Consider the following 22,490-nt stretch of genomic DNA (forward strand, 5'->3'; position numbering starts at 1 on the left):
CCTAGGGAGGAAGAATCCTTCCCTAACTTCCCTAAATTGGAATAAAAATATAGAACCACCTCCAGCCAAGCATATGAGATCCACAGTCTTTGGCTTTCCTCCCTACAGGGAACAAGGTGGCTATTATAATGCAAAGGAAATTCTGATAGAGATCTGACTGTAATTGTTTTAGCAGATAACTGGAAAGACAAGTTTTCCAGGTCTGATATCTCTACCTATTAAACAGAGCCCTCACTGATCCACAACAGGGAACTGAGGGCTGAAGCTCCGTGCAAACCACCTAGCCACCTGCCAAAGGGGCCTGAGGATACTGACACCTACAAGTTTTTAGAGATACATGCATTGGGTGCCTAAGGTACAGCTGCAAAGCCCACCCACCAAGGTGCTTTAGGAATAGAGACACACCTACCTCACTGGCACGTGGGGGAAAGCTGTCAGGATCCTCCCTCTCCCCCGGAGTGTGCCCCCCTACTGCTACAAGAATCTGGTGCACACAACTATCACCACTACTCCTCTAAGTTAATAGGTGACAGTCTACACCAAACACTTGGTGACCCAATATCAGAACACCTAAGCTGATTTTATTCAAGAATAGTGAATGGACTCTTAGGCTTATGTATCTGGTAACAGCCCAAACCAGCTGGTAATAGGACATAAGTGATTCAAAGGCTACAACAGTCAAGACAGCGCAATCTAGTAGGCCATCTGCGTGTATTGAAAGAAAACAAAACAAGATAAGACTCAGTGAGCAAATATAAAATAAATCATTACAATATCTTATAGATGGCTCGGAGACAGCAGTTGATATCAAACCACATAAAGAAGCAGACCATGATTGCTTCTACAATTCCCCAAACTAAAGAATCAAAATCTTTCCCAAATGAAGATACAATCCTGGAATTGCCAGATGCAGAATATAAAAAACTAATTTACAGAATGCTTCAAGACATCAGGGATGACCTCAGAAATGAAATAAGGCAATCTACAGAAAAAGCCAAGGAACACACTGATAAAGCAGTTGAAGAAATCAAAAAGATTATTCAAGAACATAGTGGAAAAATTAATAAGCTGCAAGAATCCATAGAGAGACGGCATTCAGAAATCCAAAAGATTAACAGTAAAATTACAGAATTAGACAACGCAATAGGAAGTCAGAGGAGCAGAATCGAGCAATTGGAATGCAGAGTGGGGGAGTTGGAAGATAAGGCAATTGACACCAATATAGTTGAAGAAAAATCAGATAAAAGAATTTAAAAAAATGAAGAAACCCTAAGAATCATGTGGGACTCTATCAAGAAGAATAACTTGCGTGTGATTGGAGTCCCAGAACAGGGAGGGATAACAGAAAATACAGAGAGAATAGTTGAAGATCTGTTGGCAGAAGGCTTTCCTGGCATCATGAAAAACGAAAGGATACCTATCCAAGATGCTTATCGAACCCCATATAAGATTGATGCAAAAATAAAGTCACCAAGGCATATTATCATCAAACTTGCCAAAACCAAAGATAAAGAGAAGATTTTAAAAGCAGCCAGGGATAAAAGAAAAGTCTCCTACAAAGGAGAATCAATAAGAATAAGTTCAGACTACTCAGCAGAAACCACACAGTCAAGAAGGCAATGGGATGACATATATAGAGCGCTGAAGGAGAAAAACTGCCAGCGAAGGATCATTTGTCCAGCAAAACTCTCCCTCAAATATGAGGGTGAAATTAAAACATTTACAGATAAACACAAGCTTAGAGAATTTGCAAAAACCAAACCAAAATTACTAAAGGAGATTGTTTGGTCAGAAAATCAATAATATCAGATACCAACACAACACAAGGTCACAGAACAGAACATCCTGATATAAACTCAAATAGGGAAATCACAAAAACAAATTAAGATGAATTTGAAAAAGAAAAAAATGCTCAAAAGAGGGAATCATTGAAGTCATTATGTAAAAGATCACAATAATCAAAAAGAGGGACTAAATACAGGAGGCATAGATTTTCCATATGCAGCGGAAAACAAGGCGATATAGAATGATACAAGTTAGGTTTTTACTTAGAAAAGTACAGGTAAATATTAAGGTAACCACAAAGAGGTCTAACAATTCCATAATTCAAAATAAAAACCAAGAAAAACATAACGACTCAGCAAACATAAATTCAACTACTATGAAAATGAGGAACACACAACTTACAAAGAAAAACAGCACAAAAAACTAAGTGGAAAAATGAAATTGTCAACAACACACACAAAAAGGCATCAAAATGACAGCACTAAACTCATGTTTATCTATAATTATGCTGAATGTAAATGGATTAAATGCACCAATAAAGAGACAGAGAGTCTCAGACTGGATAAAGAAACACGATCCACCTATATGCTGCCTACAAGAGACACACCTTAAACTTAGAGACACAAACAAACTAAAACTCAAAGGATGGAAAAAAATATATCAAGCAAACAAAAGTCAAAAAAGAGCAGGAGTGGCGATATTAATTTCTGACAAAATAGACTTTAAAGTTAAATCCACCACAAAGGATAAAGAAGGACACTACATAATAATTAAAGGGACAATTTACCGGGAAGATATAACCCTATTAAATATTTACACACCCAATGACAGGGCTGCAAGGTATATAAAACAAGCTTTAACAGAACTGAAAAGCGAGATAGACACCTCCACAATTATAGTAGGAGACTTCAACACACCACTTTCGGAGAAGGATAGTACTTCCAGTAAGAAGCTCAGTAGAGACACGGAAGGCGTAATTGCTACAATCAACGAACTTGACCTCATAGACTTATACAGAACACTCCACCCAACAGCTGCAAAGTATAGTTTTTTTTTTCTAGCGCACATGGAACATGCTCTAGAATAAACCATGTATCAGGTCATAAAACAAACCTTTGCAGAATCCAAAACATCGAAATATTACAAAGCATCTTCTCAGACCACAAGGCCATAAAAGTGGAAATCAATAACAGAAAAATTAGAGAAAAGAAATCAAATATTTGGAAACTGAACAATACCCTGATCAAAAAAGACTGGGTTATAGAAGACATTAAGGAGGGGATAAAGAAATGCATAGAATGCAACAAGAATGAAAACACTTCCTATCAAAACCTCTGGGACACAACAAAAACAGTGCTCAGAGGTCAATTTATATTGATAAATGCACACATACATAAAGAAGAAAGAGCCAAAATCAGAGAACTGTCCCTATAACTTGAACAAATAGAAAGTGAGCAATAAAAGAATCCATCAGGCACCGGAAGAAAACAAATAGTAAAAATTAGAGCTGAACTAAATGAATTAGAGAACAGAAAAACAATTGAAAGAATTCACAAAGCCAAAAGCTAGTTCTTTGAAAAAATTAACAAAATTGATAAACCATTGACCAGACTGACTAAAGAAATACAGGAAAGGAAACAAATAACCTGATTAAGAAATGAGATGGGCCATATCACAACAGACCCAACTGAAATTAAAAGAATCGTATCAGATTATTATGAAAAATTGTACTCTAACAAATTTGCAAACCTAGAAGAAATGGATGAATTCGTAGAAAAACAGTACCTACCTAAGCTAACAGAATCAGAAGTAGAACAACTAAATAGATGCATAACAAAAAAAGAGATTGAAAAGGTAATCAAAAAACTCCCCACAAAAAAAAGCCCTGGCCCAGATGGCTTCACTGCAGAGTTCTACCAAAAACTTTCAGAGAAGAGTTAACACCACTACTACAAAACTTATTTCAAAGCATAGAAAATGATGGAATACAAGACAGCACAAAAAAAGAAAATTATAGACCTATATCCCTCATGAACATAGATGCAAAAATACTCAACAAAATTCTAGCCTCAACAAAATTCAACAACATATCAAAAAAATAATCCACCACGGACAAGTGGGATTTATACCAGGTATGCAAGGTTGGTTCAATATTAGAAAAACCATTAATGTAATCCACCATATAAATAAAACAAAAGACAAAAACCACATGATCTTATCAATTGCTGCGGAAAAGGCATTTGACAAAGTCCAACATCCATTCATGATAAAAACTCTCAGCTAAATAGAAATTGAAGGAAAATTCCTCAACATAACAAAGGGCATCTATACAAAGCCAGCATCATTCTAAATGGAGAAAGCCTGAAAGCATTTCCCTTGAGAATGGGAACCAGAGAAGGATGCCCTTTATCACCGCTCTTATTCAACATTGTGCTAGAGGTCCTAGCCAGAGCAATTAGGCTAGACAAAGAAATAAAGGGCATCTGGATTGGCAAGGAAGAAGTAAAATTATATCTATTTGCAGATGACGTGATCTTATACACATAAAACCCTAAGGAATCCTCAAGAAAACTACTGAAACTAATAGAATCACTTGGATTCCTCTACATCAACAAAAAGAACATCAAAGAGGAAATCACCAAATCAATACCATTCACAATAGCCCCCAAGAAGGTAAAATACTTAGGAATAAATCTTACCAAAGATGTAAAAGATCTATACAAAGAAAACTACAAAGTACTAGGGCAAGAAACTAAAAGGGATTTACATAAGTGGAAAAACATACCTTGCTCATGGATAGGAAGACTTAACATAGTAAAAATGTCTATTTTACCAAAAGCCATCTATATATACAATGCACTTCTGATCCCAATTCCAATGACATTTTTTAATGTGATGGAGAAACAAATCACCAACTTCATATGGAAGGGAAAGAAACCCTGGATAAGTAAAGCATTACAGAAAAAGAAGAAGAAAGTGGGAGGCCTCACTCTACCTGATTTTAGAACACATCATACAGCCACAGTAGTCAAAACAGCCTGGTACTGGTACAACAACAGGCACATAGACCAATGGAACAGAATTGAGAACCCAGATATAAATCCATCCACATATGAGCAGCTGATATTTGGTAAAGGCCCAGTGTCAGTTAATTGGTGAAAAGATAGTCTTTTTAACAAATGGTGTTGGCATAACTGGATATCCACTTGCAAAAAAACGAAACAGGACCCATACCTCACACCATGCACAAAAACTAACTCCAAGTGAATCAAAGACCTAAACATAAAGACTAAAACGATGAAGATCATGGAAGAAAAAATAGGGACAACGTTAGGAGCCCGAAGAGAAACCAGATAACTGGGAGCGCCTAAAAATCAAACACCTATGCTCATCTAAAGACTTCACCAAAAGAGTAAAAAGACCACCTACAGATTGGGAAAGAATTTTCAGCTATGACATCTCCGACCAGCGCCTGATCTCTAAAATCTATATTATTCTGTTAAAACTAAACCACAAAAAGACAAACAACCCAATTAAAAATTGGGCAAAGGATATGAACACTTATTGCACTAAAGAAGATATTCAGGCAGCTAACAGATACATGAGAAAATGCTCTCGATCATAAGCCATTAGAGAAATGCAAATTAAAACTACGATGAGATTCCATCTCACTCCAACAAGGCTGGCATTAATCCAAAAAACACAAAATAATAAATGTTGGAGAGGCTGCGGAGATATTGGAACTCTTCTACGCTGCTGGTGGGAATGTAAAATGGTACAACCACTTTGGAAATCTATCTGGCATTTTCTTAAAAAGTTAGAAATAGAAGTACCATACAACCCAGAAATCCCACTCATCGGAATATATCCTTGTAAGAGCCTTTACACAAACAGATATACGCACACTCATGTTTATTGCAGCACTGTTTACAATAGCAAGAAGCTGGAAGCAACCAAGGTGCCCATCAACGGATGAATGGATAAATAAATTATGGTATATTCACACAATGGAATACTATGCATTGATAAAGAACAGTGAGGAATCTGTGAAACATTTCATAACATGGAGGAACCTGGAAGGCATTATGCTGAGTGAAATTAGTCAGATGCAAAAGGGCAAATATTGTATGAGACCATTCTTATAGGATCTTGAGAAATAGTTTAAACTGAGAAGGACACATTCTTTTGTGGCTACGAGAGGGGGAGGATGGGAGAGGGTTATTTACTGATCAGATAGTAAATAAGAACTACTTTAGGTGAAGGGAAGGACAATACTCAGTACAGGGAAGGTCAGCTCAGCTGAACTGGACCAAAAGCAAAGAAGTTTCCTGGATAAACTGAATGCTTCGAAGGTCAGCGGAGCAAGGGCCAAGACTTGGGGACTATTGCTTCAGGGGACATCTAAGTCAATTGGGAAAATAAATTCTCTTAAGAAAACATTCTGCATCCTACTTTGAAGTGTGGCATCTGGGGTCTTAAATGCTAACAAGCGGCCATCTAAGATGCATCAATTGGTCTCAACCCACCTGGATCAAGGGAGAATGAAGAACACCAAGAACACAAGATAATTATGAACCCAAGAGACAGAAGGGGCCCCATGAACTAGAGACTTACATCATCCTGAGACCAGAAGAACTAGATGGTACCCGGGCACAATGACTTCCCTGACCGGGAGCACAACAGAGAGCCCCTGAGGGAGCAGGAGAACAGTGGGATGTAGACCGCAAATTCTCATGGAAAGACCAGACTTAATGGTCTGACTGAGACTAGAAGAATCCCGCAGTCTTGGTCCTCAAACCTTCTTTTGGCCTAGGATAGGAACCATTCCCAAAGACAACTCATCAGACATGGAAGGGACTGGACAGTGGGTTGGAGAGAGATGCTGATGAGAGTGAGCTACTTGTGTCAGGTGGACACTTGAGACTGTGTTGGGATCTCCTGTCTGGAGGGGAGATGGGAGGGTAGAGGGGGTTAGAAAGTGGCAAAACGGTCACGAAAGTAGAGACTGGAAGGAGGGAGCGGGCTGACTCATTAGGGGGAGAGTAAATGGGAGTATGTAGTAAGGTGTATATAAGTTTATATGTGAGAGACTTACTTGATTTGTAAATTTTCACTTAGAGCAGAATAAAAATTATTTTAAAAAAATAGATATATTCAGTTCATACAATGTGCCAAGTCCAGTAAATAGATCACACAGAGTTACTATGATCTATGGATTGCTCTATAGACAACACTTAACAAGTGTTATGGGAAATTATCTGAATATTAGGCATCAGAAATACATCTTTCTCAGTATCTCTTGGAGATACTTGGAAGTTGTCATAAGTAGGAAACAGGATTTTCATAAAATTTAAGAGCTGAATTTCCATTGGTAATCTTTCTGCCTCGGATTGTCTAACCACTAGGATTATATGAAGTAGCCCTGGTCACACAGCAGCTAAGTGTTTGGCTGCTAGCCAGAGGGTCAGCGGTTTGAACCCACCAGCTGCTTCATAGAAGAAAGATGTGGCAGCCTGGTTCGATAAAGATTACAGCCTTGGAAGGCCTATGGGGCAGTTCTACTCTTCTGTATGGTCACTGTGAGTTGAAATCGACTCAATGGCAATGAATGGGTTTGGGTTTTTTTTGGAAGATTTTGTAATTGCCAAAACTATTGAAAGAATCCTTGTGAGGTACTAGTAATAACCTTTGGCACCTGTTTCACCTCTCACCCATGAAGAAGTATCTTTCTGCTTCTTTCTCTGGACCTTCCTGACCTGCGTTCTAAGAAGGCATGCAGTTTAGCATGGTCAGGACCAAGGAGCTCACCAGAAAAGATCACCCAGTTGTATCTTGCATTTGCAGGCCAGGAAAGATGAGTCTCCTTGCCTTCAGTGCCAGCCAAGGCTCCTCCATACTTAGGTCTTAAGCCTATAGCGCAGTTGGGCCCTAGTGCTGTTCCATTAAGGCTCCATTCTGGAAAGACGAAGGAAGGAATATAAATTATAAAATGTAAAAAGTCAAGAAGAATTATCTTAGACCATTCCCCTAGAAAACAATATTTGACTGGTTTGAATTAAAGCAACTTTATTTAAAATACAATTTAATTACCGTTACATTGAATTTAGTCTTTTGGAGCTAAAATCTTCCTAGTCACTGAGGATAATTTCATACATATCTTCACATTAAAGACTCTACTTCATTTTTAGTAGCTACGTTCTAAGTTCAAAATAGAAAGAGAGAAAAAAAAAGAATGGCTTTTTCCTTGAGATTAATTAATGCTCAAACTGTAGTCCTTTAGTACAGCTTAACCGTAGAGATGTGATCTTGGAATTGCTACCAGTAGAGAAGTCGTGGGGAATGGGAGCCCTGCTGAAAGTTCAGAGGAAGGAATATTCTATTTCATGTCCACATTCAAGTTTCTATAGATAATCAGTATGAAGAAGTCCTGTAATTGGAATGATACGTATGTAGCTCTTAAAAAGAATCATTTCAGTGGCATGGTAAACCAAAACTAAAAACCTGTTGTCGTCAAGTCGATTCAGACTCATAGCTCCCCTATAGGAGAGGATGGAACTGCCCTATAGGGTTATCAAGGAGCGGCTGGTGGATTTGAACTGCAGACCTTTTGGTTAGCAGCTGAGCTCTTAACCACTGCACCACCAGGGCTCCAGTGGCTTGGTAACCAAAAAACTCATTTGCTGTCAAGTCAATTCCGACTCATAGCAACCCTATAGGACAGAGTAGAACTGCCCCATAAAGTTTCCAAGGAGCGCCTGGTGGATTTGAACTGCCAGCCTTTTGGTTAGCAGCCATAGCTCTTTACCATTACGCCACTAGGGTTTCCAGTGGCTTGGTAGTAACATGAAAAATACCTGTGTTAAATTATTATATCAGAATATAATATCTGCACTATGATTATAGTTATTTAAATATTTTGTGTGCTTATGTACAAAGCCTAGAATAGAACACAGGAAAATGGTAGAATGTGGACTTATTGGTTTTTATTATTTATTATCGTTTATTTTTATTTACTATTTTATTATAAGACTGTGCTGTAAATCATGTGTTTTAATTTTTTACTTTTTTAAAATAATTCATGTTGAAATGATTTCAAATGTAAAAAAATATACATTTTCCCCTCACCAAGATTCACCAGCTATTAACTGCATTTGCTCCATCACTCTCTCCACATGGATGTGTGTGTCTCTGCACACACACAATTATTATTCTTTTTCTGAGCTATTTTGAGAGCAACCTGGTAACATGATTCCCCATCACTCCTAAATACTCCATCATATATTTACCCCAAACAAGGATTTTCTCCTACGTAAACGCCAGTAAGTACCAAAACCAAACCTGTTGTCATGGAGTCGATTCCGGTACAGCCAAGAAAACCATATGGAACAGTTCTACCCTGTAACCCATGGGGTTGCTGTGAGTTAGGATTTTCTCAACAACCACAGGTTTTTTTATAACTCACAGTAAACCAAAACCAAACCCACTGCTGTGGAGTCGATTCCAACTCATAGTGGATTCAAATTCCAGGTCTCACCGACTGCCCCAACAATGTGTCTCTTTCCTGTTTGATCCAGGATCCCACCTAGGAAACTGTTGATATTAGTTACGATATCTTGTCAGTATCTTCCAAGCTAGAAAAATTATTCGCTGTCCTCCCCTCTTTCATGTATCCAAGTCATAAAAAGGATGACCATACTTAACCTGAGTCCATCTGACGTTTTGTCAGGAATAGAGTTGGGTCTGCCTTCTTGGCAGGAATGCAACAGACGTGATGCTGTTCTCTTCTCTGTTCATCACATTGGGACACTTTATGTAGACTCATTGGTGATATGGACCTTGATTACCTAGTCATGTTGGTATCTGTCAGATTTCTCCCCTGTAACCTTTGGATTAATTAGTATTTTGTAGTTTTATTTTTTAGGGAGTAAGTCCGACATTACACCAGTACCCTGTTCTTCAACAAACCCACACACCTTTGCCTTCATTGACAATTTCCGTCTGAATCAGCTACCTCTGTGACAGTTGCCAAATAGTGATTCTTTATCTCCTTTCCTTCTAAATTCATTACTTAGCATTCAACTGTAAAGAAGCACTTTCCCTTCTCTCCTCATTTATTTTGGTGCTCAGGTTGTCTTAGATTTGGCTGATGGGGCCCCTTCATGGTAGCTCTTTTGTCCTTTTGGTATGTCCCAAGTATTCTTTGAGTGCTTCCTAATCTTCTGGCACAAGAAGGTGACCCAGGCTTGTCTTTCACAGTTCATGCTCCAACCTAGAGTTGCCATTTCTCCAAGGCGCCCAGTTTCCTAGGTAGGATCCTGGATCAAACAGGAAAGAGACACATTGTTGGGGCAGTTGGTGAGACCTGGAATTTGAATCCACTATGAGTTGGAATCGACTCAACGGCAGTGGGTTTGGTTTTGGTTTACTGTGAGTTATAAAAAAACCTGTGGTTGTTGAGAAAATCCCAACTCACAGCAATCCCATGGGTTACAGGGTAGAACTGTTCCATAGGGTTTTCTTGGCTGTAGTATTTAGATATCAAGATCTGGGTGCTCATTGTGGTTATTGCTTCTAGATCGTCAGTGGTTTTACACCCTTTCAGCAGACAAGAGTTAGGCAGTGTATATATATTCATTTGTTCATTTTTTTATTTTACTTACATGTGTGTACACACACATTTAAAACTATTTCTGTACTATGTATATAAGTTTAAAAACCATGACCTCATAACAATACTTCCAATTTTAGTCTAACACCTTAGGGTTCTTTCTAGCCTTCCCTGTTTCTATGTTTTTAAATAACCCTCTCCAACAAGGAGAATCTTGACTATCATTATCCTCATTATATTTACTCAGTGTGTCCAGTCTGTTGCACCTGACCCAGTGCCCTGTATCCTTGGGTGCTGGCAGCACACCACTGATCCCCTCTGTGTGACTCCCATTTCCCCTTTCAGTGCCCCAAGTTCTTCGGGGCCACGGGCGTGCTGCCAGAGAGACAGGAGGATCTGAGACAGACCAGGTGTATGATGATTTTATTTTGTTGAATTTATTGCAGCTCCATTACAAAAGTGGTCTTAGCTAGGACTTGAAATTGGCCTTATTATGCTAGTTATATTGGAATAATAATTCAGTTACTGAATTTACTGATAAAAAACCCCAAACCGAACGCACTGCCGTCGAGTCGATTTTAACTCATAACGACCCTATAGGACAGAGAAGAACTGCCCCATAGTTTCCAAGGAGCCCTTGGCAGATTTGAACTGCTGACCTCTTGGGTAGCAGCTGTAGCACTTAACCACTATGCCACCAGCGTTTCCAAATTTACTGATAGGAAAGTACCAATAGCAAAATCTCCCACTTTTTTTTTTTAAGTATTCTGTTTTAATTTTGGTTATATAATTACCAATCTTTGTAGATTACGGTAGAAAAATTTTAGAAGTAGGTATGTAAAGAAAAGTTTAACCAGTCACTGTTTTGAAAAATTAGTGATACTGAATTGTTTTATCTTAAATTTATTTTTCTGTTGGATGAAGTACTTAAATGAGTGCTTTGTTGTACATTGGTTCCCCAAACAAGCTCCGTTCAGACCGTGAATGTCCGGTCTGCTGGGCAGCGGGTAGCTCAGCCTGTTTGCAAGTGGTTCTGCATGTGAATTTGCATATGCCTAAGGGAAACCTTTCTACTTTAATATTATACTCAATTCTTCCAGCAAAATTTGGAGAATACCTCATTGTTTGTGTGTATCATAAGGACGATAGAATTCGTCCCCCTCAGCATCTAGGAGAACCTACCCCTTGATTTTACTGATTAGTAGTTATATTTATAAATGCTTACTGTGCTAAATGTTTCACATATGCTGCCAATCCTACAACAACCCCACTGAGATACATATATGTGTATATACATAGTCCTGTCTGCATGTTATAGGTGAGGAGAATTTATTAGCAGGTTGCTTTTCTGTCTAAGGAACATTTTTATTATACTGCCTTGAGTTTGCTTTTTCTCCAAATTTATAGCTTAATTTATTTCAATATGGACTGCTTAATTTGCTTCACAGGGATCGGATATTGTGCAATTTGGGATTAAAAGGCTACTACACCAAAAGCAATGCAGGTAATGTAATACTGTATTTGTCTGTAATTTGTTATAATACTGTATTAATTTCGTAGCATAAAATATGTAAAGTGAGAAGTGATCCTGTAATCATAGTCTTCATTCTCTATTATACCATGGTCTAGAATCCCTGTCAAAGCAGATCTTTCATTTTCCTGTAGCTATTGGATGAACTTGATATCATCTGTTTTTTTCTGTGTGGAATTTGAAGCTTTAAAAAGTAGTGAATGTATGGTTTCCTCATCAGCATTTTATTGTGTAGAAAAATGATTCAGGGTAAGTTCCAAGTAAACATCCAAAGCCTTTTGCATCAAGTAAAAGGTAACTTTTCCAACTAACAAATAGAATTTGGGCAGTGCATTAAGCCTCACCTAATTTTATTAACTAACTGAAAACCTTTGTGGTCTCTCAGACTTCCCTACTGGGACCCCAATTGTCCTTTCCACATAAATCTTTTATGTTTCTAGACACTGAAAAAACTGCCGGTAAGGTTGGCACAAGTAAAGCATGTCATGGTTACCCTTGAAAATCCTTTAACTTAAACATGATGCCCCCCTCCCGCCCCCCAGAACATAAGAAAATATGCATACCATGAGGGAAACATAAAACTTAGCTAATTCATTTTCCCCACTTTGCTCTTTTCCTGAGCTTTCATAAGTTCATTAAATGGAACAATGAGTGGAATCTGCTTCATTATTTAAACAGGTGTCTTTTCCCCTCTCCCTTTTAGGAACCTGTTTAGTAGAATTTGTGCACATGAGATTTCCCTTTTATCAGTCTCCATTTTTCCTGTGGAAGACTCCCTGCTCTGTTGCCCACAATCCAGTGAGCTGCAATCTATAAAAGAGTTTGAGTATGCTAATATACAAAATAATTATTATCCCACATTTTAAACAGCATTTGAATGGCGTTTGTCTGATGAGTAGTATGATTTATTTTTAGGTAAGCATATTAAGTAAAACTTCTTTTGTTAGTATAAAATGGTTTTGCTGTAAAAACTAGAATCAAAGAGCTTGAAATGATCTTCCAGTTCTGTGAATTTCCAACTTTTAATAGCAGAACCCCTTCATTAAATCAACTCTTACACAGAATCCCAGTGTCTAAATCCCATTTGTGACTGAAATGCCTGTGAAAGGCTTGATGACATACCATTCACCTTTCTTTAACAGCTCCTAAAGTAACTATATAAATCATAATTTTAAATCCACTAATCTAGCCCAGTAATTGTGCAGATAAGGAATCTGAAAGTTTAAGCGTGTTCCCCGTGGTTACACTACTATTGGAACTGAGACCTTGTCTGCCCTGTTCCCTCTTGTGTCCTCAGTACTCTGTATAGCATCTGACACAGAGCAGATGCTCGGTAAATATAAGCTGAATGGGCAGCTAGATGGATAGGAGACAGGCAGAGCTGGAACTAGAAGTTGTGTCTTGATTCTTAGTTGGCTATTTTTGTTACTGTTCCAAATTACCATTAAGTTCTTTTTCCCTCCTTTAAAATCATAACATTTGCACACCTCCACTTTGGGAGGATCATGTAATCACTCAGGTTCTGAGGTTCTACTTCTTTAAAATGAGAACAGTAAAACGTGCCACTAAATTTTCTTCAGTCTAAGCTAACAAATGTTGTCTGTAGGGGATCAGACTACAGAAGAGGAGGAAGGTGATTCTTCCCCTGGCAGGGCAGAAACACGTGACAGCCGAGATATAGGCCTAGATGAAAGTGGACTCGACTCTGAGGCCGAACTCATGAGAAGCATGGGACTACCGCTTCAATTTGGTGGAACATCTGCACATAAGAATTTTGAGGTAAGTATTAATTTACTTTTGTTTTTCCTGTTTCTTAATGTTTTCCATAAAATATTACAACAAATTATTTTTTTATACCAATTCTAATGTATGTCATGACGTAGAGCATATTTACATATTAATCAACCAAAATTGCAAGTTTTGACGTGCACCATTTGTGCCTTTTCTTCATCTTGAGGACATAGACCGTAAAATACACTTTTTTCTGTAACTAAAAGTCCAGGGTGCGGTGTGAGGATATTTTGTTTATTTTAATGTCAAAATAGATTTGGATTCTACTTTCTCTTACAGTTTAAGAAGTACATGTATATTCAGATTGTCATTTGTGTGATACAGGTGTCTATGAATGCTAGAAATAAAGTTAAAAGAAAAAAGAAAAAGAAAAAATATCAAAAGCAGTACTTAGATGAAATTATGACAGAACCTTGGAGAGAAGAATATGACAAAAATGACATTTTGGCTTCAGAGGATCCTTCTCCAGTTGAGCAGTATGAGAACATCAGAACATGTAAACTTCAAAGCAAAAAAGACATTGAAACTGAAAATCTTCCTGTTGAAAATGAATTAACTCCAAAGCTACAAATGACGGAGAAATGGGAAAAGTATTGGAATGAATATGGAGGAGGACTCTTATGGCAAAGCTGGCAAGAAAAACATTCAGGTCAAACACTGTCTTCTGAACCTTGGAACTTCCCTGACACAAAGGAGGAATGGGAGCAACATTACAGTCAACTCTACTGGTACTACTTGGAACAGTTTCAGTATTGGGAAACTCAGGGTTGGACTTTCGATGCTTCGCAAAGCTGGGATACAGATCCTTGTGAATCTAAAACAGAAGTTGACAACAATGGTGAAAACCGTGTGAAAGTGGACTTAATTTCTTTTCCATCTTCATCTATGGCAGTTGGTGATGAAAGCTCTGGTTCGGTTGATAAAGATCATAATGAAATACTTGATAGAATTAATAATATAACCCTGAATTCAGAGGAAGTAGAACAAAGCCAGTTAGAGTCTTCTGAACGTTGTAAGAGTCCTCAGGAGCTAAGTGACGTTAGCTGCAGAAGAGAATGCCCCGCTTCTGGCCAAAGTGAACCATGTGATGGAGGAACCAAGAAAAGGAACGTGTCTAGGAATAGAAACACAGACCTACCAGCTCAGGGTAAGAATCAAGACTTACTTCGTTGTGTAATGGATAGGAAAATGATCTATTTAGCAAAATAACATTAATCCTTTACTGTAGAGTTAAATAATACCAACTACATTTTTATAGTGTAATAATGAAATGGTTCCTCCATCTTATTTTTATACACAAGTTGTTTATTACCCTTTTATATTAACAAAAAGAATATTTGCATAGAGTTCTCAAAGGTATGTATGTATCATTGCTTCCTTTTTAATACCTTGTTGGCCAGTGAAGTAAAACTTGGAAATCCTGTGAGAGATCTAATTTAGAGTGAGCTTGGAACTTTGAAGGTTCTCCAGAGGAACTGAGTTTATAAGAAACAGAGAGTGGTTGGGGGCATAAGCTTGGCATAAGGAAAGTTCATCATGAGTCATGTGGAATTCATTCAGGACAAGTGAAGTCTTGCTTTATAAAGAATCTAAAGAGGGCGTGATATTAATTTATGACTACATAGAAGGATTTCGTTTAGGTCTTATCAATAAGGTGTACAGGATAAGAACTTGATTGGTTCCTGAATAAGTGACTTAAAAAAAAAACAAACTCATTGTGCAGACAGATACCATTGTCGGAGTAAAGAAAGTGATGAGAATGGCAGGATGAGCATACTCTTGCTAGGGAGAAGGGTTACCACCAACTAGTGGCACCAGGAGATGAGAGAGCAGGAAAGTTCTGTAACTGGAACATCCTAACGCCCAGTGATTACAGATGTCGTCTTGGCGTCCTTGATGTTTGATGCCAGAGAAGTCCAGTATATAGGGACTTTCTTCTCAGCCTCCTGTATAATGCAAAAGCTTTTAACCTCTCATTTAAGAATTGGGTCTGCTTTGCTCATCTCAGATTACAGATCTTACTTGATCTAGTTGCGTTTAAGAGTTACTGGAAGGATCTCAAGGAAGTCTAGCTACTTTTTATATTCTCTGTATGTACTCCTGTGGTGGAGCTTATATAAGGGTTTTGATATTCTTCTGAACGTTTCTGTACTCTTCTGATACTTATCTGTACTTATTTTTTACCATAAAATTTTTTATATGTATTTTGGTCAGTGTCTTGGCCCCTATTTATTGCTTTATATTACTCCCTTTGGTTATCCTCGATTTCTTTTTTTTTTTCTCTACTTTTTTTCCTTTACCAAACATAGTAAACCTTCTCCCAGCCTCTGCCTTCCGTCGGCTGTTCCCTTAGTTACATTTGTAGATTGGCCGTTTCTGCAATTAGTGCTAGTGTGTCTGCCATTAAGATCAACTTAAGGATTTTAGGTTTTGATTTGTTTTAGGTGCTCCCTTAAGGTCAAAATATAAGGCTTATGTTGCATGTCTATGTGAATATGTTTGGGTGGTCTCCCAAAATCATCAGAGTGTTCCCCTGTCTACCCTGCAGGCATGTTGCAACTTTTAGTCTCGCACTGCCCAGTTTATTCCACTCTGAAAACACAGCACAAAGGCAGATAGGGCAAAGTAAATGTATTTGCTTCTTAATGAAGAGAAATCCTTTTGTGATCATGCTGTCTTTGGAGTCATCTAGATTAAAATTCCGTCTGAATATGCTGTCACCAAGTTAACTTTGTGGGTTAATTTGTGTACTCTTTCGACAGCTCTGAAGAAGTAGTTTTATTTGGCTTTAAATAGATCTTGGAAGCTTTTAAAGCTTAATAGACATGGCTACTCATTTTTTATGCTTAGATTTTTCAGGTAGACACACAGAATACTAGTGTGTGTGGTCCGGCACTCTGCCTGGGATGTACAGTTCATTGCAGGAGAGGCACTGAAATGTTTCCATTGCTTTTGCAAATGGCAGAAGAGTTGTCAAACCTATAATAAATGGGAGAAATACACTGCAATATCTCTGCCTCTTTAGATTCACAGGGGTCTTCAGGAACAAACACAAGCAAAGAAAGACCACACACCAATGGTATTGATGGAGATGAAAATGAAGAAGATCCACCTGAATGTAAACCAACCAAACTCAAGAGGAGGCAAGTTACACATACCTCTGTCCAAAATGTGATAACATAAGTGTTTGTGGACATGAGTGAGCAGTTGTGAAATACTTGGTCTGTGTACAACACTGCTAATCCTGTGCAGAGAAGAGGCAGGATACACTGACAGGGCCCTGGGCATTCTCATCTGTGAAATGGGACGGGTGCCTTTTTTTGGAAGATGATCAGGAGGATTGGAACTGGCATATATGATATACCTGATACATAATAAAAGTGCAGTGGATGATAGCTTTTAATTAGTAATTAGATAGGATCTCTCTCACAAAGTTTGTCCCCTCACCCCTCCCACCCAAAAAAACATGTAGGTATAATCACAGAATTTTGTTCCTGACTTCAGATATATCAAACCTAGTGCTCTCATTGTGTACACAGGAATACTAAGGAAAGCAGGATAAGGCCTTGCCCAGAGTTACATAGCAACAACAGAATGGCAGCTGTAAAGCTAGTGCCCCGATTAGCTGCTTCTCAAGGCGGTGCTCTTTCTATTATACCCTTAATACAGGTAATGAAATAAGTAGAGAATACTCTAAAGTCACATGCTAATGGCCGGAGATACTCAAGGAAAGGGTACATCATTACAGAATTTGGAAGTTAGCTGGAAACACTTATCTGACAGGATATGATGTGCTGCACATAAGATTTTATGCTTGATACAGCTTCTGAAAGAGGAGTGAGCAAGTTGTGGAGACTCAGGGTCGTAATACATAAAAGCATGGTTCTACCCTGTTCCCTCTCCATAGTAGATACTGCTTGTTAGCTCCCTGCTAGTTCCTCTGGGTCCTAGAGTGCAGAGACCATGCATGTAGTTATATCCCTGGCACCTAGTAGATACATGATAAATGTTTGATGAGTTCAACTTAATTAGAAGACAAACTTTGTAATAATTATTTCATCACCATTTTTGTTTACTTGGTACACTATGGCTCACACTGTCAGGATCCTAAAAGGTATCATATTTTTTCTTTTGCAGTTTATTTCTTTATTTTGGTTGAGTTGATACTTCTCAAATGTTTCCTTTGTTTTTAAGGAAAACCTCTAGGGAGACTGCAGTAGGAGATAAGTTTAAAGCTGCAGATTTTACTGGTGTTTTTCCAACAATGGGGAGGTCCATATTTGAACCATGTTCAGGAATGGAGATAGTTACATGACATGGTTTAAGATTTGAGTGCTGTTGGATACTTCATCACCTTTGGAAGGTCCTGACAGAAGGACTCTTTCTCCTGCATTCCTGGTTTGTGGACTGTGGTTGGTGATTGCGATGGGCAAGTTTGTATAGGTTGGTTATATGCACCTCATGATAACTTACTTGCCTGCACTGTTGAGCTCTGGAGGTCATGGTTCATTGCCATTTCTGTTTGTTTATTTGTTTATTTAGCCATGAACTGGACGTTGATGAAAACCCACATTCAGACTTTGATGAAAATGGTTGTCTTCTAGGATTCAAGCATGGCTCAGGACAAAAGTAATTATTCATAAATGCTATTATCTTCTCAAAATCTTATCCAGTATTCAGGCAGTTAATAAATGGTAAAGTGTGTTATGCCATTTGAGCTTTTACAGTTAAAACAGTCATCTCTTTTGTTAGTAAGAATTGTAGAAATACACCCTACCTTTGATGTATTTACATCTACTAATGTAATTGAGCTTCATAGCAATCCAGTCTTGTTATTCCCCTTTCATAGGTACAGCAACATAATTCACAGAGGTTTTGACTTGGTCAAGATCATATCATTTACTGGAGAGGGGGATTCAACCCAGATCTTTTAACTTCTAAACACAGCTTTCTTTTCACCTAGTGTCTCACAAGAGTTTAGCAGACATGGCATGAGAAGTTCAAATCTGCCATAACTTTTTTCTTTATCATGAATATAGTAAAACTCAAACAGAAGAGGTAAAAAGTGAAAATCTTTCCTTTGCAATAGGCAGTGTGAAAAGAGTTTTGCATGTATTCTTCCAAATTTATTTATGTGTGTGTTTTTATGACTGTGTAGTTAGTATGTTACCCACATTACTCCTGTTTTTATAAAACACAAAAATAATGGAATCTACTGTACATAACCTGCAGCTTGCTATTTTCCCTCCACGGCGTACCATGGACACCTTTCTTGTCAGTATGCAGAACATTTACCTAATCCTGTCAGTAGAGGCATAGTCTTTAATTAGCCATCTAAGTTGTAGGAACATCAAGGCTGTTTCCTGTTTGGCGCTATTACAAGTAATAGTACAATAAAGATCTAAGCACAATGCCCAAAACTTCATTGCTTCTTAGTGCTGAATAGTACTCCATTGTATGGACGTAGCAAAACGTGTTCAACTATTCATCAAAGACATTGGAATTGTTTCTAGTATTTTGCTGTTACAAATAAAGCTGCTATGACCATTTGTATAAAGATAAGATATGAATAAGTAGCTAATCATTTAAGAACAATTGAAGAGTTTATTGCACTTGACATGAAAACTGAGCTGAATACTTAAGGCACGCTAAAGACCTATAGTTAATGTCAGCTCGCAACAGCGATTTAAACACTAGGGTCTTTGATGTTTCTAAGGGTTGAAGCTTGAAGTCCTACTTATTCATTTGATAAGTTGTGAAATTCAGATAGATACCTGCACATTTTGAAGTCAGCAAGACAAGGGCATAGGAGAATATCTTAAGGTTCACTTATAAAGTAAATCCAGATTAGCTCAGAAATACATACTGGTAATTGCCATACTGTGAGCAGTTTTTGACGATTACTGATTATCTCCTCCTTATGATACTTCATGGCAGCTGTAGTTCATATGATCATACGAGGCTAGAGAATCATTAAGTTTAGTAATGTAAAAGGCTTTTCTGATACTGCTGTAAATCTTGGCAGAAATATTATTACCCACCTGTAATTTTATTGAGAAATTACTTGGGTAGCTCTTGCTAGAATACACTCTTAGATATTTTAATTCAGTCTACTAAGATTTCGCTTAACTATTCTCTCCTATTTAAAGTACCCAGTTCTACTTAAAAGAGTAGATATACTTTTTATTATAAAGAAGTTTATAATATGGGCAGAACACAAGACCTGGCATTTAAAACAAAGCTATTTATGATTTTATAGAAGTACTTAATTGTGTATTATAGTCTGAGTCCCTAATAACTGTAGGAGAGGGAAGCAAACAAGGCTTGATACAGCCAAAGGAGGCTCCACAGCCAGTGCCTTCGTGTGCTGTGAAGCAGGTGAGGCTCGATGGTATACAGCCTTTTAGGATTATAAAGACTCAGATGGTTACATTAGCAGACATTCTGTAATCGTTTTTATAGTAGGAGTTTGCTTCTTGTGCAAACTCAGATTGATTTAGGTCAAGAATTTAGTGACCACTCAAGATAATTCGAAGACATCCAGATATGTGTTAGAAACTTTGGCATCACCCCACCTTGAGAAAAATTATATTCCCTGTAATGTGCAGTGGTTATGTTTTTCTGCTATTTCTTCATTGCATTCCACTATATAATTTCTAGGCTCCCTGGGTGGCACAAGTGGTTTGTGCTGTTTAAATCGACACGGTGGCACCATGGAAGAAAGGCCTGGCCGTGGTAAAGATTACAGCTAAGCAAACCCAATAGAGCAGCTCCTCCCTAATACCTTGGGTTGCCAGGAATCAGAATTGACTCCATGGCAAAGAGGTTTTGGTTTTTGTATAATTTCTGCTTTCTGCTCTATATTTGGTATGTTGATATTCCCAACTTGGACATCTCACATTTGCTTTAGAATTAACATACAAAATAGACCTTAAACTTCTCTGCATTTTTAACTTTATTTCATCATTTTCATCATTTAAAAAATGAAATTAAAATGGTAACTGCTAATAGGAAAAAACTCGTGAAAATTGTTAATTTCGTTCTCTTTAAAACTTTTCTTAAAAAAAAAAAATTCATAGAACCTGAGGTTTGAGTCAGCTTCTCCTGTTTTGATCATAGATATGGTGGGATTTCCACCTTCAGCCATCGACAGGTCAGGTATCTAGAGAAGAATGTGAAGCGTAAGTCAAAGTTCCTCGACATGCGAAGACAAATAGATACAAAAAACAAACAAATCTTTACCAAAGAGTCAGAAAAACCATTTTGCAAGAAAAGCAAAACTTTGAGTAAGGTACGTGTAAGTTTTGTTTTATATTTACAAAATAGAATCTCATTTTGTGAGCTGGACTGTCAACTTTTTAAAAATTGTAATATTCAGATAGGAAGCCTGTCTCTACAGGAAATAACTGTACGTAAGATTCTTTTCCACTTGCTTCCTGAAAGCCATATATTGTGTAAACTAAATTTGTAAAAACATTAAGTTAGCAGTAGTATGCGAAGGCAGTGTTTTGAAAGCTATGAAGTAGTAATGTCTGGGAAGATAAAGAGGTGAAATTGCCTTGGCTGTGTAATAACTGTCGAGGGGGAATTTCTCATCTGTTTCAGGCTAAGTGACATCTTAGTTCCAATTCTGATACAGCTTTTACCATAAGCCTTAATTCTGAGCTCATCCAAGGGAAGAGATCAAACTTTGAAATAACACGTTCATCTTAATAGCATGAAACTCAAGGCCAGTTACTGACTTACGTTATTAACAGGAATATTTATATCCCCTGTCTTGGACTTTGCTGTACCTGCTATCCAGGTATAAGAAACAAAAATAATTAGAAAATTGCTTGGTTTGATGAGTAATGCTTCTCTATTATAGGAAGAAACCAAGTTCCAATGAGCAGAATGCTTGTATCCGTCGCATCTCTAGGAGCTCTTGGGCAGTGGAGCATATCTCAGACTCCATGATGACTTTGCTTTACCATTAGGGTACATTATCCTTGCTAACTTCAGCATACTTTCAAACCATGCTACAAATTTATAGCTGGTTTTCTTTTTATTATATTTCAGTTGGGGTGGTTGCAGGTGATATTTTAGTGAGTGAATATTTTAGTAACCCTTGTTTTACATGAAACTGACTACTAAGTATCAGTATAATCAATCCTATAGGACTTTTTATAATGCATTAGATGTAATAAAGCCCAAACCAAACCCATTGCCATTGAGTCAGTTCCTACTCATGGCGACCGTATAGGACAGTGTAGAACTATCCTATAGAGTTTCCAAGGAACACCTGGTGGATTCAAACTGCCAACCACTTGGTTAGGAGCTGAGCTCTTAACCACTGCGCCACCAAGACTCCCTTGGATGTGAAAAAAAAAAGAAAAAAAAAACCCCGGATGTGATAAGAAACCCGTATATTCATCTGTGGATGAAGAGCAGAAACATAGCAGCCAAGTACTGCTGAGGAAAAAATAAATGCAGCTGTTTTACCCCTAGGTATCTGATTGATCTATCGGCACATTCCCTTCAGAGAAAGACTCTAGGTTGTTGTCCATGTCTGCCACTCACATTTACTAACTCTCAGCAAGGTCGGCCATCCTGGCTGTTATGAAGATTATCCTTGCTAGAGAGATCCAAGGAAATACATCATCTAATCTGGAGCCTTGATTAACGTCTTAGAGAATAAACCTAGTTGTTAAGACTCATTTTACTAGTCCTACTGTTTCATTAAAAGGTAATTCTCAGTCCTTCCAAAAGAACACTATTATTCTTTTGGAGAAATTG

The 22,490-nt window shown here is 37.8% G+C and overlaps 1 protein-coding gene across 1 annotated transcript in view; it reads left to right on the forward strand.

Annotated features, from left to right (window-relative positions):
* TGS1 (trimethylguanosine synthase 1) overlaps positions 1-22,490 on the forward strand; it is a 50,420-nt gene that overhangs the window by 5,040 nt on the left and 22,890 nt on the right. The window contains exons 2-7 of the mRNA XM_003420004.4: positions 11,842-11,897; positions 13,531-13,703; positions 14,040-14,862; positions 16,741-16,858; positions 18,258-18,344; positions 20,835-21,006. Coding sequence (XP_003420052.2) covers positions 11,842-11,897; positions 13,531-13,703; positions 14,040-14,862; positions 16,741-16,858; positions 18,258-18,344; positions 20,835-21,006 — 1,429 coding nt within the window. The remainder of the gene's footprint in view (positions 1-11,841; positions 11,898-13,530; positions 13,704-14,039; positions 14,863-16,740; positions 16,859-18,257; positions 18,345-20,834; positions 21,007-22,490) is intronic.

This window comes from Loxodonta africana, chromosome 18, assembly GCF_030014295.1.
Source record: "Loxodonta africana isolate mLoxAfr1 chromosome 18, mLoxAfr1.hap2, whole genome shotgun sequence".
Lineage (NCBI taxonomy): Eukaryota > Metazoa > Chordata > Mammalia > Proboscidea > Elephantidae > Loxodonta > Loxodonta africana.